Source organism: Styela clava, chromosome 11 (assembly GCF_964204865.1).
Source record: "Styela clava chromosome 11, kaStyClav1.hap1.2, whole genome shotgun sequence".
Taxonomy (NCBI): domain Eukaryota; kingdom Metazoa; phylum Chordata; class Ascidiacea; order Stolidobranchia; family Styelidae; genus Styela; species Styela clava.
This window is the reverse complement of record NC_135260.1, coordinates 19,351,186-19,371,564: the sequence shown is the minus strand read 5'-3', so window position 1 is coordinate 19,371,564 and position 20,379 is coordinate 19,351,186. Positions and strand designations below refer to the sequence as shown.

Here is a 20,379-nt window from a genome sequence, read left to right as displayed (position 1 = left end):
GTGGCAAAACTTGAACTATTACGATAATATTTTTACAATAAATTTGTGAACAAAATGAGGGGATGTGATGGAAAATTATACTTAACTGATAACTAAATTCAATGGGGTTTGGACGATAATAATCAGAAAAAAAATAAATAAATTGGCTATATATACAAAGTGGATCAGGGACAAAAAAATAAATGTGATGAGAATGTGTCTGAACGTGAAAAATAATAAATAAAATAAAGTGCAACTCAGTGGACATACACATTACACAGTATTAAAAAAAGTAACACACTGGAAAGGTCAAGAGGAAATCTATTCATAGGTTTGTCATAATCTGAAAATGTTTAAAAAATGCATGAACTTTTTATATATGTTTTGAATTTTTACGAACTTGCACTCCAAAAATGTTAATAATTATAATGTACTTATCAATGAGGTTTAGCAGGTGGGGTTTTGAGAATGTTTCTGACTCACACAAAGGATCAATCAATAGGAAAATTCAATAATTCACATCTTGGGAATCGTGTCTACAAAACAAACCGAGAAATGATCATCATAGGAATAGTGAACATTTTTATTTAAATCTTTGGTGTTACAGTATGATTCATGAAACCATTACAAATAAACTAATAGTCCAGATCAATTTGGAAATAATTTGATTAACCAATAAAAAGAAATAATACTTATCAAATAACAAAGACATGAGAAATGGACCATTTAATTGATCAAGAATAGTATGTAAATACCTTAATATGAAAGACATAGAAAAGAAGTGCTATTCGATTGACCAACAATAGAAATTTCAACAATTAAATAACAAAGACAGGAAAAAGGTACAATAATTGAAACTTCAGCAGTATGTGTACCAAGTGACGGTTAGGCCCATATTTTATTCTGACCTTCCTCATCTTAGTTCCATTACGAGCTTTGGACTGCCCATGTCAGCCAAGCGATGGCGACTACATATGAGTGGATGATTAAAAACGCAAAAAATGGCACCCCCGTGTTATAATGAAAGTGTTATGTTGTTTCATATCGCAAAAAACGAATAGAGGGAAATCCCCCCCCCCCCCTCCCCAATTTTCACATTTTTGTGTTTTTTTATATGACCCAACATTATAAGTTTATGACACAACTGGTTCGTCCTGGAGTCGGATGTTTCAATCAAACCTAAAACGTTCAGAAATGATTTACAAACATTCAAACTGGCAATTAGAGTTTACTTTGGCATTCACAACTCACTGTAGGGCTATTGTTATTTTTTGAAACTTCATCTCAGTCAATATTTTAGTTAATTCAGGTCTTGATGATTTGAATTATTTGGTGGATTTGGCACATCGAATATTGTCATCCCCTTTTATTTAGATTTTTTCCATTTATCCGTACTCTTCGGATCAAATTGGTATTCTTCAAAAATGCGTCTGAAAAAGGAATGAGTTGTAGGTTACACAATGAACGTACTTTCGAAATAACAAGCGTTCAGCATCCCATTTTTAACACAAAATATAATTGACAGTGACTTAACGAAACACGCATTCAGTTCAGAAATTCATTATTTCCACTAAGCTCTGAATTGTCTACTCATAATGCTGCTAATTACCATAAATTTTTGTTACCGCAGTGCTTTAAACAATCGTGACAATGAATCTGATACATTCAATGCAATGTTCTGACTTTGCATTACTTAGGAAGATTTGAAAACAGTTTGCCTGACCTGACACCTGAAGCCAGCATTTAGAAAATCGTACTAATTTAACTCTCAACTTTCCTGGGGTCAGAGCTAACTTAAATGAGTCGAATCGGCAACGTGACATAAATAATTAAATATGACATCATCCTAAAACTGTGTACAACCTATCTTTCCTGGTGTTAGTTTGACATTAGGCCATTCGTTTGACTAACCTCACACAAGGAACTGCCTGGGCCAGATTTCCAGCCTTTACGTCGCCTACAATTATTTTCCCATTTTCTCATTCTCTGCATCTGATGATAGCTTCAATAGTTGCACTGTTTTGCTATTCCCGCTGCAATTAAGAGCCGAACGGCCTTTAATTCTATAGCAGAAAGCACCAGCCTAGCCGCGGATCACGCAGAACCGCCGTAACCTCGCAGGCGATGTTGATCGAAAATGGCGGCCAATTTCCATTGTTGCGCAACTTAGGTATATATGGGCTTTGGTGATAACGTTGCATCAAGGAGTTTTGCGACATACCATAATTGTATTGAAAAGTTATCGTATAGAATTTTAAAATTAAACAATTTCTTCGTCCGTGTTTTTCCAATTTGTCAATAACGATTTTTATGTGTCGGTTTTATTAACGAGTCTGGTTAACTTAGGTACGATTCCGAACCCGAGGCACTCATCAACGCATGACTAGTCAAAAAACCTCAAAGCCTGAAAGTGCTGGTGCTGCTATTCACCACTTTCCTGTTTTAGTGTTTGGTTGGGATCAAGTTGCACTAAGTTCGAATATACCCCATTACAGTGCCTTCCATCTAAAATATTGTATAGCCTACTCTCACATATTGACCAAGATTTGGTTTTGGTGCCAGCAAGTATTTAGTTTATTTCTGTCGCATCTGAGAGAAGCAGTTAGTTGCCAATCTACAAATTTATAAAAGTGGGCGAGGCGCATTTATTTATCTGGTAATTTTGAATCTGCAACAATTTGAGTAGAGGTTGCAACATATATGGCAGGGGTAGGCAAAAATTTTTAGTATAAGAGCCACATGCATCAATTCAGAAATAAGTGAGAGTCGCATAATTCTCATTACATCATTCTGCATTGTAACTGTTACACTATTACTAATTTGGGAGTTGCACCTTTGTGTAGTGCGGTGCAAAAACGGCGTTTAGGGTTAGGCTATTGACTGCGGCAACATCAGCAATATTTTTTTTCATAAAATACAGTCACAGTATTTTGTGCTTAGCACGAGCAACATTCCATGATATGACAAAACTAGCTTCAATTGATGCATCGGGTTCTTTGCCAAATACAGTGGCGGCGCGTCAATAGGGCCAACCGGGGCAATGCCCCGGTTGTTTTTTCGGTATAATAAAAAATATTCAAAAAATACCTCAATATCGGTTGCACAGACTGTCTACACTAGCCATATTCTCCCGACATGGTTCATTTTTCGCTCGCAAAGCCTTCGCCGAACGTCGACGGGGCGACGCCGATTTTGCCCCGGTTGCTCATTGTATATCGTATTCTCTCTTTTATCTTCCACTCGCCGCGTTTGTCTCGTTTGTTTTCTGTTTCTTTTACTACATCATCGGGGCTAGCCCCGAAATTATGACGACACAATGCCGACGTTTCTTACAACAACGTGTTGACATATTCACGCATTCCTTCTCGTTCGTTGGTTGCTTGAAGAGTTGATAGTTTCCTCACCTTCGTTTTTGTCGCTTGTTTCGCTATTTGAATCAGTTAGAGACCTTTAGTCCATTTGCTTTCGATTTTCCACATTCCTTTTGAGCTCCTCACTTCTTTCCGGCTTCGCATTTCTTAGCCTTAGACCTCATAATGAATAAGGTTGATGCACTACTTCGCACTCCGTTTTCGCAGCTGCCGCTGGAACAAAAATTAGAGGTACAACGTCTTGGGCCTTATCAACCAAAAAATTGTTCACTGGAACAATCCCATGACGGAGGAAAGCGTCGGCGTACATTCTGCGCAGAAACTTGGTATAAAAAACACGAATGGTTGTGTTACAGCGAGGACAAAAATGCACTTTTTTGTTTTTATTGCCTACTTTTTGCTATCGCCCGTGACTCACGTTGGTGTAAATTTGGTTTTAGAGATCTTAAACATCTTTCCGAGCGTGCCAGGGATCATCAATCTTCTATGGAGGATCTGGACAATGCAGTAAAATACCGAACATTCGGAAATGTCAATATTGCAGCACAGTTGGATGAAGGACGCGCGGTTTCTATTCGTCGGCACAACCAAAACGTCGAGAAAAACCGCCATGTTCTCGGTCGATTGATAGATGTTTTGAAGTTCATTGGTTGTCACGAGCTGTCCCTCCGTGGGCACGATGAACGGGCTGGCTCTTCTAATAGAGGGGTATTTTTGGATATGGTGGAATACACCGCATCCCTAGATACAGTATTGAGAGATCATCTTGATGCCGCAACTGTTTCGAAAGGGACATCTAAGGATATCCAAAATGATTTGCTCGACTCAATGTATAAAATTTATTTACAACATTTGGCTCTGGAAATTGAGAATTGCCAGTTCCTTTCGATTCAGTCTGACGAGACAACTGACATCACGTGCGTTTCCCAACTGGCTGTGATTTTTCGGTTTGTGAAAGATGGTAAACCTACCGAGAGATTTCACATCTTTGTACCAATCGTTGATCGCACGGCTTGCGGGATATCGGCTGTACTGAAAGAAGTGTTACAGCCTTACAACGCGAAGTCAAAATTGATAGCTCAAACGTATGACGGCGCGGCAGTCATGAGTGGGTCGAAACATGGTGTTCAAGTTTATATAAAAGGAGATTTTCCTCATGCGCATTTTTTACATTGTTATGCACACCAATTTAACCTCGTTATTAAAAATATGTGTCGTGATACCCCTCTCGTCCGTATATTTTTTGCAAATGTTTCGGGGTTTTCTTCATTTTTTTCCGTTTCGCCGAAGCGCTCTGACCTCCTTCGCCAGATATGTAGCCGCCGTCTCCCAGCTTGTGCATCAACACGTTGGAACTTCCAATCACGCGTGGTGCAGGGCGTGTCCAAAATTAGGTCCGAGCTCATTGAGTGTTTCAATGGTAATCAGAGCTCTCCGGTTTGGGACGAACGCTCTGTGAGGGAGGCGGCAGGTCTAAAGCGTCTTGCTAGGAGATGGTGAGTTTTCATTTTTTCTCCACAATATTCTATCACGTGGATGTATTATACGGCGCATTGCAGTCAAGGCTAATGGATGGAGCGTCTGTGCAGTCGTGTATTTCAGGCTTCTGCGATGCTGTATCTCGTATCCGGGAAACAATAAAATACGACGACACATGGAGTGCTTCTTTACGCCGCGGGCAAACAACGCAGCGTTTGATTTTGTCTGCAAAGGAATGCTGTGACATTCTGGTGAATCAAATAGACGATCGTCTGCGCACTGAACACCTTGTCGCGTTCTCTTTGATGAACCCCAAAAAATTTTCAAAATTTGCACGTCAATTTCCCATCCATTTGTTGGCTACTGTCTCCAAATTTTACCCCATGATAAACGTGGGTAAATTGGAAAATGAATTGCGATGTATATACACCAATCAAACTTTTTTGAACATCACATCAACTTGCGCGCTCTATGGGTTCCTCATAGATAACACTCTAGTAACTACCTTTGCGGCGTCTGCAAAATTCCTGGACATCATTTTGACAACGCCTATTTCTTCCGCCTACGCAGAGCGAACATTCAGCACGCTGAAGCGTATTAAAACGTATCTCAGAAACACAATGAAGCAAGATAGATTAAATTCCTTGGCTGTTTTATCCATTCACAGAGACGTTATTTCTGGGATGCATGACTTTAATCAGCGCGTTATTGAGCATTTTGCTTCCAAGAAACCGCGGCGTGTTGCATATTTGTTCAAGCAGTAGAAGTCTAGCAGCATATATATCTATGAGTGAGCGACGCATGTCCTTATCTTTGCATTAACTTTCCTTTCTTCATAGTAACGTTTTAAACCTTATTTTAGGTTTTGTCTGCTTTCCCGAAGTTTCTGTTAATATGTCATTGTATTTATCTGGGTAAATATTGCCTTTCCTTTTGGAAGAGGTTTCAAAATAAACTATGTCTATATTTATTAATCCCTTGACTTGGACCGGTTTTAAAGACACTTTCTTATCGTTAAAAATTGTCGCTTTTGCCGATTGGTTGTTACCAATGGAATGGTTTTTATACTCAAAAAATGATGGGAGAACTTACAGCGCTCATCCTGTCCCCGTAGATGGGGGTGACTTGGTCCCGCAGTAGCTTGCCCCGGTTGTCAAAGTGACCACGCGCCGCCACTGCCAAATGATATATATATATATATATATATTGACTCTTCAGCGCCAGATACTAAATCAGAAATTCTTAAAATGAACTACTGTTTTCTAAATGGACCCGTGTGAGTAACCCAGGGGCCCTGTGAACTATTCGTCCACTCCACTATATATATATATATATATCATACATTTTTGCTTTTTTTTTTAGAATTCATTTAAAGTCATTTAATCTGTGTTTCTTACAGCTGATTGACGAGGGTAGTCTTGTACGAAGCTTTTGTGATTCGTTTCACGGTGCCGTTCAACATTGCTGACTTTATTATGACTTAGCAGCCTATGAGATTAATCACAACGGTTTATTTTCTTGACTAGTGAATTCATAGTCTTCCTTCCATTCTGACTTGACAACTCTGTTCTCATCTTCGTATTTTCGCTTCTTGCTTGGGGACATATCGCACTGTAACTGAGACTAACCGCAATCAAGCTACAATGCTGCCAACGCAGCACAATCAATTTCATTTTGGTCACTCAAACATAAAATGCAGGAGACCTGGAGGACGAGCATAACTTAAAGACAAAGTTGAAAAACGTAAAAAATGCGCGCCCGTTCACCAAAAACAGTCGAATAACACAATAAAATATACATACACGATACAAAATCGGGCAATAACTTTAATTAAATCGATACAATTATGCAAACACTGATCAGAAGAAGAACAGGGCAACACTTTATAAAAACTAGAAAAATTAATAGATTTTTTGCGGTTGTGTTGGGGTGCAATATCAGTGGAAAATCGGACTATTGAACATTGTGACGTATATAAGATTTGTCGCTTAGGTGATTTAAAATTCCACGCCCCAACGCTTTCCATACATAATTTTTCTTTTAAAAAAGCTGTTACACTACAGTTTCTCTGTTGAATTTGGATAATGATAAATGCTAGCGAGAAGAGCCGTACAAAAGTCTGGCGAGCCGCGGTTTGCCTACAGTTGATATATGGCATCTCAGTTCGTCAGAACCACAGCAAACTGCTACATCTGTAACCAGCGTGATCTTCTTTACGTGCATCCCGTTCGGAAACCTATAAATATATTACAATATATATCATTTTGTGTAAGAATAAAAAGGAATGAGTAACTCTGTCCGGACGATACCGTTCACTTCCGGCTGACGAACCATTCTTGTATTTCCGTATGTATATCTGGCATTAGGCAGCATAATAATATCATATAGTAAGCAGCAGCTGAATAGACAAGCAACATTATTCCTATCATATGCGTGAAAGCAAATGCTATTTTCTTAGATAGATCTCAGTAATGACTAAAAAGGGGTCCACATTGAAGCCACAATGTCAATGAAAAATTTATAGAGAGCCTTGAAAGTGTCTTATGCGAAAACAAATTGAACGAGGAAAAACGGACTATTAATAATATGATACGCAATATTAAAATTTTGCCACCGATATGTTAACTCTGTTATCTAGATAAAAGATATTGAAAGTTACCAATTGCTTTGTACATTTCAAAAATTCTTGATGAAGTTTGGCAATTTCGACATTGGGTAAAACTCGATCACATAGATCAGTGGCTCTCAGCCTAGTGGCGCCAGTCATATCCAACGGAGGCGTGTAAATAGCGTACCTTGTAGTGATTGTGATTCTTCCTCTACTGTCGTTGTATTGTTACGATTAGGTCAGTTTGTCGACATGTGGTCATTTATCACCAAAAATGTATAAAAGAACAGAAAGAAGTAGGTAAAGGATGAGAAAATAACCGTAACACTTAGTAATATTAATACTTATTACATCAATTTATATATAATATATTCTAATTTTAAGTACATAGAATCTCCACTGGAAGAAAATGTTACAGTTCTAATTTAGTGCAAAGTCTAGTATATTCAACTTTATAAGTGTATATAAGTTAGGAACCTCGAACCAAACAAAAAAACAAACTCGACAAGCAAGGGTCACAGGCATACCTTCCTGGCAGTCCAAAATTGAATATCGTAATAATACTGAGTACACTAAAATGAAATAGTTCTATTAGGACAGCAAGTGATTTGATATGGATATCACCAATAAACACTTGGGGGTTCATACAACTTTGAATAAAAATTTAGGTTCCACAGCGAAGAAAGGTTGGGAGGCCCTGTCCTACTCTAAAGTAACCATAAGTATCCGATGGTTCCATTACATTTGAACCCACGTACATTTGAACCCATGACAATTGCACCTGTATGCTATTGCACCTATGAAATTTTTTTGTTTTTCGGATAGTTGAACCCATACTAACCCTAACCCATGGGTTTTAGCACCCGCATATAGATTAAACCCGTGGTATACACATGGGTTCAAATGTACGTGGGTTCAAATATACGGTCACCGTATCCGATCACTTCATCGCCATATCCATTTTTGATGACGCAGATGCCTGAAACTTGATTAAGTCATATATTTCATATTCACGCGGTTTATGGCAAAGGCTGTCAGCAAAAAGGGGAAACAAAGGCAGACCAGGGTTAAGTTAATGTCTTATTTATAATCGAAATGATTGAGAAGAAATGAAAATATCTAGGCAAGTATATTCATTTCAATTTATCCCGCATTAAAGCATTTGTGTCTGATAAGCAATATCAAATATTTCATCGCTATGTTCAAGATGACAATAACGCAGTTATTTCAAAACTCATATCCCAAATGCCAAAAGCAGTAAAAAAGACGCTAGACTGCAAAGTATTAGATCAGGACTAAGCTTAGAAAGGGGTTGAGAACCACTGTTATAGAATATCTCCTGGTTAACGGTAAAATCTAGGTGGCGGATAAAGAGAAACGTTTTGGTACTCAGTTAAAAACAATGAAAAATTGACTATTCAGGAATAGGCTTGCACGCAATTTACAGATTTACGGAATTATTTCGAGTTACGGAAGGGAAGTTACGAATTACGTAAAGTCGTAATTATTGGTCGAGCGCTTTTGCGATTGAAACGAGCGCTCTTCAAAGCAGTCAATTCCGTCGATTGTAAAAAGTGAAAGTTTAAAAAGTAGAAGAGGGTAGGGCTTCGGTATTTGCAGCCGTTTTTCTCACTTTTCTCTCTCTTGCCAATTCGTCACCGTGATAATTAATGTCGCGCTTATCAAACAGCAATATGACGACGGAAGAGAAATTGCGTAATGAACCAACGCAACTTCGTCTTTTCGGCATCGGTAAAGCGATTGAGACGGCAGAGAAACAACAATATGACGGGATTTCCCGCGATCCGGTAAAAATCAGCAATATGACGACGGAAGAGAAATTGCGTAATGAACCAACGCAACTTCGTCTTTTCGGCATCGGTGAAGCGATTGAGACGGCAGGGAAACAACAATATGACGGGATTTCCCGCGATCCGGTAAAAATCCTTTGCGGGCCGTTGACGGTCCGCGGACCGGCGGTTGGGAACCACTGTTTTAGAATACTTAAATCGAATCCAGAATCCTATTCTATTTTTATAGTTATACCCGTATTTAAATAGTGGGATTTCTACACCACGATGCATGATTAAAATTTTAAAAAAAAGGTAAATTGTAGCCTAAATGTTTAATGTATAACTATCTTTGTACAGTATTTAATTGAAAATGTCCTTATCATTAGATTATATTTAACCAAGGCAACAAGATTTAAGAATTTCGACGATCGTTTTTGTTTTTAACAGTTCAATATTCTCAATTTAACTACTATCAAGTAGGAGCCAGTGTGTTTATTCTGTGCGAGAACCATTTTCAATTACAAAACCTTGATGTTCTGTTACCGGTTTTATCGTTTTATATCAGTCCGGACTTGTCCTTGCTCAATATGTTTTCCACAATGCCTCGCAATATTTCGGCCAAATATGATTAACTGTTTTTACCAAATGCGACAACTTATTTTGATTCTTGAATACCACCGACACTCGACCAAATTTGTGTCAATCTTGGCCGATAGGATCGTCGACTTGAGTTAGAAAAATAAGTTAATTTTTTCATGAGTGCAAAATAAATGTCACAATATGCATTTTTTGCGATATAACTTTGTATTTTCGGAAAAGGCATGTCATATAAATACGGTATTTAAATTATGCGCAAATAATTAATATTTGATCTAAGTGGGTCGCAAATAATGTTACAACTTAGGCCGCGAAATGATTTGATGTAAAATGAAGCATGGTAATCGGAATAACGTCAATAAGTTGGCATCAATAATTATTATAAAATGCTGACTAGGTAGTAAAGTCGAATAATGTTAAAAACGGTGCAATAACAAGTCTTCGTCGCGAGGCTAGCGCAAGTATAATCAAACGAGAGAATACGCTCGTCGTGGCATAGATAAATTGGAAACCCGATTAATACGATTTAAAAAAGTCAACTATCGTTTCATAAATATCCGTATACCATTGTCGGTAATGGTAAAATTGATCGCATAAAATTGGGACGGTTAATTTGCGAAGGTGATAAAGAAAATCAAAGCTAGCACAAAAGATAAAAATCAGAATAAAATTAATTTGAATTCACTCTTGTCTTAACATCCGTCGCCGGCGTGTAGTACTGCCAGGAATATGAAAACCCAAACTCGATGTCCCAATCGAAAATGAAGTGGATTCAATTGGTTGTTATGATAGATTTAAATGTGTGAAAAAATATCGCAATTACGGGGTCATTACGTAATCGATTTTGCCGTAATTACGGAATTGATTTTTGTCAATTACGTGCAAGCCTATTCAGGAATAAATATATCAAACTCATATATTAGTTTTGAAACGCTATTACAAACAGATATGAGAAACAAGAGAGCTATGCTCAAATATATGGACACGTAGCGCCACCCAATGGCAATAATTTTGATGACGTCATAGCGAAAAAAAAGTAATAGCCTTCTGGAGAAAAATTTTATCTTCAACCACTGAAAATTTGAAAGCAATTGGTCCAGTATTCGAAGAGAAAAGCGACTTTTTAAAAACGTGTCAAAGAACAACAACAACATAATATTGAAACGATCGTTATGTCCACTACGTGTCCAACAAGCGAGATCGATGCAGGCCTGCCATTTCGACGTCGCCTAGTTTAATCTCTCAATATCACACCTCGCGAGAACTCGTACCTTTATTTTAAATATATTTGAGCCTTTAGACATCATTTTACCGCTCATACATAGAATATTAGGATGTTTTTGCGGCTCTGCAATAAGTAGGCAATACCAAAATTGACGACTGGGGATTAAAATAATTTGGACATCAATTTCGAAATTTTTATTTTATTTTTAGATATTTTAACATCCTATGTTTATTTGGAATTTTGGATTTGGGGATCCGCGAAAGAAGTCAGTCATATTCATATATATGTATAAAAATAAACGTTTGTTGAGATGACAAACAGGCGTTCCATTTTTAAGCTGTTTCTAGTCGTTTGCGTCGTATCGTTATTTGTTCTCTTTTTTGCCAGCGATACTATGTAAGTATAATGATCTTGAATTGTTTTTATTTCAGGATTGTCTTATTAATGCTCAACTGGCCAAGTTCCACTTAAAAAATATAATATATATCGATCCAGCATTGAGTCGCAGTTAAGACCACTTCATGGCAGCTCCTGCCACGAACAAACCATGGCGTCTCTTGCCATGATCATTCGCATACCCTAACGGCAAGTTAAACAAATTTGAGCAAAATATTTTTTTTTTATTAACTTATCGTTCCAAATTACAGAGCATAGACACCAGACCCAAACAACACGACTTGAATATAAGGAATAACATATGGACTCTTCTATAAATAGCCATGAAGAGGATGAATTTTTAATCTTTCCCTGAATTACTATATGCCTTGGTTTGTGGCAGCATACTTTATTACCCGCCATGGTTTCTATTTTGCTGCCTTGGTACACATCTCACGCCATTGTTTGTGGCAGCGCAAAAGTCAGCCGACATGGCTTGGCCATAGCGGCCATGGTTTGGCATTCCCGCTGTGGTTTTGCGCTTCAGACGCCACAAAGTGGTCATAACTGCACTTGCTAGCATTAGGCCCAAGTCGAAGACTTTATTAGGCTTCCCGCTGCTTGTCAGCAGGGAACCTATTGTATTCCTGTGTTTTATTATTATTTATTTATTATTATTATTTTTTCAAATTGGTCCTACAAACTTGAAATTCACCTCAAATGTGCAGAAGTTCTAAGCTAGCAATAAAATGCAAATTTTTTTTTACGCGGGAAGCCTGTTAAAGCTGCACGCAGCTCTAGTTACAATTTGGCATTCCGTTATTACGCCTTACATATGATATGCTCATAAATTTTGCATTATGTAATGGATATAGTCTTGTGCCCTATTATAGAACCGCATTGGTGCAGAAACTATATAAATAATAATGTTATCTAATACCTACAGGTCTTTCAGTAAATATTTTGAGAAGACGCCGACTTCTAAATTGAAATGTGACTGCTCACATTTACCATTTTCAAATGTCGAAACACAACATACCCGAGTGAATGAAACTAGAACTACTTTTGATATACAAAAACATAAAAATGGTAAATTTGGAATCATCCGCGAAGTTTTTGTGGGAAAAGAAAGGCCTCTTCAGCATGACGTTTCCATTGTTACGCATTTAGATGGAACTAGACTTCAAAATAGTATTGACCTAGCTAATTCCTGGGAAGGACCGATACAAGTCACTGTGTTTCTGCCAACGGTAAGGCTCTTGCTGTACAATTGAGGCACAACGCGGCGTGTATGAGTGAAAAAGGTAACGAAACACTGGAGGTTTTGTCGACACGAAACTGAATGTTACAGTCTTGGCATTGTCCTCATCATTCCCTTTGGCACCCTTCTTCAACTTTTAACCATCGTGCTGATGCACAACATAGTAGGGGGTATGCATGTGTTGTATTCTATGAAATTTCTTTTGACCCCATGCATCGATATAGATCACACTTTCAGGTTATACATAAATACTGTACATCTATATACCTGACAAATGAAAAAAAAAGTATATTTATTTTTCATTTTAACAGCGCAAAATATGGAATATCACTGTAAATACAATCAAACACATTAGAAGCAAAGAAGTCAACGTTAGACGCTTTGTCACTTATCATATTTTGTTTCCGTTACGCAAAGATTATTATTCCGTGAAAGTAAAAGAAGAAAAAAAACTAAAACAAAACAACAATTTGGAATTTCTAACATTTCCTCTGGACGAGACTTTTAAAAATGGTAATGTCACAATAGAAAAAGTGTTGGAAGAATTCTCTGAAACGAATATTAAATTTGCTTTAGAAGGGAGCACACGCGAACACATTGCTTTTTACCCACAGACTATAGCAATGAATGTGGCATTATCCTCATGTAAAACAGACTACTTTTTATGCATCGACAGCGACCTTATTCCTAGTGAGGGATTGAGGAAACATTTCATCGCATTTGCAGAAAATCACAATCTTTACGCTTTGGCAAAATATCATCCTCCTAAAGCCAGAGTGGGAGACATTGCTCATACGAAAAGGGCGGGAAACGACGTGTGCTATATTCACAAAGATAATGAAGTAAGATTACCCGACATGTATGTTATTCCCGCATTTCAAACCAAGAAAGAGTATCCGATTCCAAGGACGCTCAAATCACTCCGAGCGGCAGTGGATGCAAAAACAGCGGGACGTTTTTTTCAAGATATCGATTCCTCTAGTTACCCTCAAACCAATCACTGGAAATGGCTGAGAACGTCTGATGGAGGAAATTTACTTTCTTGTCTTTATGAAGTAAAATACAGTAGACTTTATGAACCCTTTGTTATTACACGTAAAGGAATTCCAATGTATGACGAAAGGTTTAGTGGATGGAGCGAAGTTGAATCACATCATGTAAGCTGAAACATTCTATCGCATTTAATTTTAAACTATTACTTGCACAAGTATGTGTTAAACTGCGATGCAGCATAAACTGTCCATACAGACCATTTATGTGTCAACTCCCGCAGTATGTGAACTAAGATGGCGGACACCGGAACGTAGTATGTGCACCGGGTTAGGGTTACGCCATAATTTCAGGTACAAATACTACGGCAGTCACTTGGCTAGTCCCCGAACTCGTAATAGAACTAAAATTGGAATAAAATTATGGCCTAACCTGGTACACATACTACGTTCCGGTGTCCGCCATCTTGGTTCACATACTACGGGAGTACCCATAAATGCTTGGGCTTTTACAATTAAATAAGCACCCATTTTCACTAAAAGTTGTTGTATCCTGGACCAAATATGATAATGATGATAGTCTCTATTAGTGGAATCGTAATTTGGTCGACAAACTAATAAACTGTTATAGAAAAACAAATTTAATATAAATATTACAACATCAGTGCTTGTAACTCTTCTACTAGTCTTATGTGAACGCTCGCTACCTGCTGTTGTCCAATATTACATAAAAAGCTAGTTGTTTTTATGATCATATTATTCTGAGACCTTTTCCGTTTTTCAGAAATTACTTCTGGCGACGCTTGGATATAGATTTATAGTTCTTCAGAATGGATTCCTTGTTCACTACGGCTGGAAAGTGGCATCACATGTTTCAGAACAAAAAAGACACGAAAGGGATGTTCATAGGGGAGTGTGGAAAGACTTTAATAACGATCTAAAAACTTTGTGAGAATAATGGAGCTTCAAAGAATTGACTGAAGCCGCATATTACTGATACTTCTTCTGTATCCGGTTAATGATGAGCCTATCAAGATGCTATTTGAAATTAGCGTTTACTGCCGTAGCCGCTAATGATCGTATGTTTTCTCAAATGACAACACACTTTATCTATGAGGACATACGAGCAAACTTCGCTTTGCGATTGCGCTTCGTTTTTTACATTTTGTAAAGCAAATATTACAACATAAATTGGATTAACGACAAACAATATCATAAGCACTGTCAATCCAAAGCAGAATATTTTATTTTCTATAAAGAGTTTTGGAACTGTCAATGGTATAACAGGCATAAACGACAATAATATTTACAGACCAGGCTTGGCCACTGTATGATGACTCAATTCTGTACTACGTCTACAGCGGGTGCTAAAGAATTTTATTTAACACGTATATTCTGATTTATTTATTTTTTTCATTTTCCGCATGACAATGATGAATGTGGATTTGTTTTGTAATTATTTTGTGTGAAAATGGATCGGTATAATAATAAAAAAAATGAAGAACCTCGTGTACATGAAGATCTAATTTATTTTACTGAGTTCAACAGACATTTTCTTAGACAACCTAATTTTTTTCTTTTGTACCAATATATTCCACCTAAATAGATGTTTTTGAAATTGCCAAGATCAATATAATTAGGAATTCTTCCTATATTTATTTTAGGCGAAAATATTTAGACTTCAGCTGTGTAAATACTGATTTAAAAATACAATTCCAACTTTTGCTCCAGATTAGTTATGGTCTGCCAGTCCACCCCAAAATGATGGAATTATATGCGAAAAGTAGCTATTGAACACGAGTGTGCATGGGCAAGTTGACAACGCCTACCGTTATATAGAAACTGTCTTGGCAAGAGACCCTCACTACACAAGCAGCTGTTCATTTGCTAGTTTTAGAAGTAGCCTACCAGACACAAATGGCGTGGCGCCAGTCAGTCAAAATTATCGAGGTAATGTTGAACCCAATGTGCCAAAACATTGCTAAGAAGTCGAAATAGTGTGCAAAATTTTTTCTCTATACTCTGCGACAATATAAATATTACAATATTCAAACGATATTGAAATTAAAAAGTTGCGCAAAGTTATATTATCAAAATATCACGAAAAAAGCGAGCATAACATCTCCATATATCACACAAATATATTGATATCAGTGATACAAATACTGAGACACACAAAAAATTATTTCGCTGTAGCGAAAGCGGAACTAAGTGACGTGGGTGAACTGAGTGATGAAGTTGAATTTATGAAATAATATTTGGGACCAAACATAACATATTGGAACATTTGAGAAATATGTTGTGGGAGATACTTACACGCAGACAAGCAAAATGAATTTCCCTGCACAACAAAATGTCATTTTTGAACACATCATTGGTTTAACACAACCAGCATAAGGTAAAATGCCATTGGTGTTAAAGTTAGCATGACATATTGGAGCGGTGGTCTGGTTGAAGTCAACGTCAACGTTTAGATTTAATACATTTTGAAACCATGAAAGGATTTCAATAGCGCCGATTTGAAGTGCTTATTACACGTCGAGGATGTTATAGATTGAAAATATTTTACGATTATTATCGTATATTTCAATTTCGCCGAGATAGTTTGTGTGACCTCGGCAATAAATCTAAAAGCAAGTTGTGTTTTAAATTAATTGTTTTCAACCATTCATTTCGATAGTCACCGAACATGAGGGCAAATTTTTTCATTTCTTATTCAGAGCGTATAAAATAGCTCTTAAATATTATTTACTATCTATCGCGGCGTCGCTGATGACAATATCGTTAAGTTTAAGTTGACGGTATTAAATCATATTCAAAAATAAAATCATAACAGCCGATATGATATATTTGAATCAGCGCCGACTCGCAAAATAAAAAAAGATTTCCGGACTCAATTCTCTTTTACTGGCAGATGAGGATTTGGGAATCAGGTTCACTCATTTTATAATGGCGATGATCGCGTAATTACATTTGCTTTTTTTTTGAATCAACAAATGGTGTCGTGAGCAATATCAAAATTATAGTCCGTGGTAGCTGCCCTACCACACGCCAATCAAATATATGCCATCCCATTGGCCCGTTTGTTTCCCGCGGGCACGTACAATAAGTCCCACTCAGTTTTAGTTGAGAAGACGATGATACGCGTAACAGTTAAAAGTAAAGATGATGACATGAAAAATATATAAATAAAACTGCTAAATAATAAGACTAAATTCTAATTTTGAAACTTCATGTGCGCGGGCTCATCTCTCTTAGATTTCAACTTTTAGCGCTTCCTCTCACCTCCCTCGACCGCCGTCCTCCCACTTTCCACGTTATTCGCTTAGCCCAGTCAAATATATATTAAGTCTGAGTTTTGTGGGGACTTGGAACGGATGAATGCATTTTCAGGTGAAGAGCGTCCGTACTTGCGGAATTTTCTACTTATGAAGGGGCTTGGAACAAATTTATTTCGTTCCAGTTACGGAAACCCCTTCGCCAGTAGAAAATTCTGTAAGGTACGGTACATATGGTAAGAAGAAAGAACAGAGAAATACCGAATAAAGAATACAAAGACTTCGTATCCAGCGACTTTCGTAGGTAGAGTTTTTTGGTGCATTACTTGTACCAGTTACTTGTATTTGGCCCGCCTGTAAAAAAGGTTGCACACCCTGTTCTATATCACCACAAGCACATCTTATATGTGATACTATACGAGCTCGCAATTGACGACTATTGTTAAACGAATTCAGTGAGATAGAAACAAGCTTTTATAACATTGTGTATTTTCCAACAATATCTTGATATGACAGTGGCACTCGGGTATTGATGATTCGCAACACAATGAGACTGAAATTGCTCGCACGTTTCAGATTAACGAAAGTGAAAGCTTGTTTCGCGGGCATATTCTTCAAAATTGGCACTTTTTCGCGAGCCTCACAATTTTTCTTCGCGAGCCGCAGTTTGTACACCCCTGATATGGATTAGAGAGCTAGATTTAAACAATTAAATGACCTAAATATCACGGTGACGTCACAAAACCATTATAAAAATGAATAGGACGTCATAGACTAGATGAAGTCTCAAAGATTGCGTAATATAAGTAATAGCCAATAGGACCAATTCTAGTTATGGACAAGATGCGTGTGTCTGTCAGGCAATGCTACTGGATGATAGATAGATAGATAGTTTATTTCGAAAACTCCATAACAAACCTAAATTTAAAATGGAGAATTCTGGAATTCTGAATTTGAAAACAATTTAAGAAGCGTAAGTCTGTACGCCAACGCCATGGCGCCAAGAAACCTAATCTCCTACCGGTTTCTGGCCACAGGATAGGGGCAGCATCCCCGGGCAGCACGTTGTGGAGGTCAGCAGATACAAGCTATAGAATTCGCGTTATGACAATGTTTTTCTCATTGTGTTTTTACTTATCGATTTTAATCGGTAAGTGTGTTGATAGGTATTTGTCTGTCTGTTAGATGCACGCGATATCTCACGAAAGCGAGATTGAATCTGCTCCAGATTTTGCATGTGCATTCATCTTATCTAGGACCAGAAGCCAATTGATTTTGGGCGAATTATGTCGTATAATTAGCGAGTTATCAATCAAATATTGATGAAGTGATCTAGATTTTTGTAAAGCGAGAGAATTCTGAGACCCGCCGAGTGTGTGTGTGCGATGCGCAGTGCGCAAGTTACAAGAGCGGGTGAATCGAAACTGCAGTTTCTGTTTTGGGGGATCCCCTAACTATCGATCGATGAGTCTTCGGTTTCCAAGCGATAGTCTCGTTTTTTATTTTAGGTAAATGCTGACATTACCTGTATTGTCTTGTGTAACTGATTGTGGTGGTGGTGAGTGGCTGAGTTGTCTGACTGACCTTTCCCGTCAATGTGCCAAGTTCTATAGCCCAGGGCTACTGAACTATTTTTATCAAAGATCCGCATACAAAACTTCAAAATCATTCGGCTCCGGTCTTTCCAGAAATTTTATTTCGGCATCCTTGAACGCGTACTTCCTCGACTGGCTAATGATTATTAGCTAATCAAGATTGTTTATTATGGTGTTATAGTTCTTTTCATATATATTCAAAACTATAAAAGTCATTTTATAGGAAAGTTCAAAAGTGGGGCTAATGGTCCAAAATAAAGGATCAATTACTCGAAAGGTCCGGAATCGGACCGCGGTCCCGCGTTGAGTATCCCACTATTACTAACATTTTACAGACATCCCTCCAGTATATAGGCTATTTCTTTAATATAGGCTATATCTTTCTTATTTAAATCACATAACAAGAAGCGAATGTTCGAGGAAAGGCCTGGGCATGAGCAACAAGCTATTTATTTTCAACATTTTTATTTTTTGATTAGGTGGTATTTTAATGCCCAAACCCCGACCCCGATTAACAATTAGGTTTTCTTATAAATTTTTGTATTTCACCGTCGCCCTGAGTTACCATTTGTGCAAGGATCGCTCATGTGTATCTCCAAAATCTTTGCGAACTGAATGTGTAGACTGCAGCGCTCGTGAAGGTCAGCTTATCGAGATTTCTTATCTCGCGAAGCATCTTACAGGAATCGATTCAAATTGTCGTCGGATTCGTCACATTTCAGTGCAACATGGGCACAACTGCTATATTTGGACTTGATCGATCCCTAATGGGACTGATTTAAAAAGGAAATCCGTTAACTGAAGGATTTTCACGCCTCACTGAGTCGGAGTGGGACGTTTCACCTGTGATTTAAAAGTTCGCTCAGCTTTAATTCATCAAACTGAATACTGCTTCGCCTTACCGGTTTTCAATGGAACATCTCGAAAATATTTGTATTCGCAGCCTTATCGAAATTCATTATTGTGGAACGTGACCATATAATTGGACAAAGGTTTAGTTCGCGAAACCACTCGTAAAACAAGCTCCGAAAATTTAGCAATGGCAAAGTATAGGAACAATTTTTCGGGGGTCAAAGGTCGGTAAAAGGTCCATAGTATTTACTTATGTATACACGTTTGTAATTTGCAATTAGAATAGGATTTACATATTTATCCCGGGTGGGAGATACGTTAGCGAGTTTTTGTTTGTTTTTATTTGCATGAACTTGATGTCGGAGGAAGCCATAACCGACCAGCGGCGGCGGTCAAGAGTCCCAACAGTAGCGAGCAGTAATCTCGCACATAATTATACTTCACGGGATTCGAACCTACGCAGCGTAATATGAGATGCTGTGGCAAGCCTTTAGCACAAGGGTTGCCAAATCCGGCGCGCATATCGATTTAAAACGGCCCGCCGAGCATAAGTGAAATGGTGCACAACAGATTTTGTTTCTACCTTTTTGCTAATAAGCACGTGTTTATCCCAACAATTCAATTATACCGGTATCTCAATTATACGTACCGGTTTTTAGGATTACATAGAGCAGAAATTTAGTTATCAGTCACATAAGAAAACCCAGAGATGTCAAAAAGCAAACGAAGACTAGACGCTGAAAACAGACGTTTCTTGGATAAATGTCAGCATTTGTGTTTCTGCGTTAAAAAGAATCAAATTTCAGCGAGTTGTCTTCTTTGCCAACGGACTATTCCTGTGCTGAATGAATACGAGATTAAGTGCCATTACGAGTCAAACAAACATGCTCCAAAAATTGTCAATTGAAAGTGATTCCACAGAACCCCAGCTAAAATTGCGTGCACTTTCGGCGCTACAACCTTCCGGCCCGCGAACA

At 37.8% G+C, this 20,379-nt stretch overlaps 1 protein-coding gene and 1 long non-coding RNA gene across 3 annotated transcripts; one reads left to right on the top strand and one right to left on the bottom strand.

Annotated features, from left to right (window-relative positions):
• Window positions 1-522: 522 nt before the first annotated feature.
• Window positions 523-4,404, bottom strand: LOC120347570 (uncharacterized). 2 transcript variants are annotated; one of them, XR_013479021.1, is made up of 3 exons: window positions 3,067-4,404; window positions 1,891-2,012; window positions 523-1,409 (listed from the first exon to the last, which is right to left on the bottom strand). It is a non-coding gene; the product is annotated as an uncharacterized LOC120347570 (long non-coding RNA). The 2 variants fall into 2 exon arrangements; XR_005570110.2 differs by lacking the exon at window positions 3,067-4,404 and having other exon boundaries at window positions 523-1,158; window positions 1,231-1,409; window positions 1,891-2,148.
• A 6,880-nt stretch (window positions 4,405-11,284) lies between these two features.
• On the top strand, window positions 11,285-15,113 carry LOC120347784 (beta-1,4-glucuronyltransferase 1-like). The gene is made up of 4 exons (XM_039417874.2): window positions 11,285-11,448; window positions 12,374-12,677; window positions 13,000-13,845; window positions 14,462-15,113. The coding sequence occupies exons 1-4, from the start codon at window positions 11,363-11,365 to the stop codon at window positions 14,627-14,629; spliced, it is 1,404 nt and encodes a 467-aa protein (XP_039273808.2). The 5' UTR covers window positions 11,285-11,362; the 3' UTR covers window positions 14,630-15,113.
• Window positions 15,114-20,379: the final 5,266 nt, after the last annotated feature.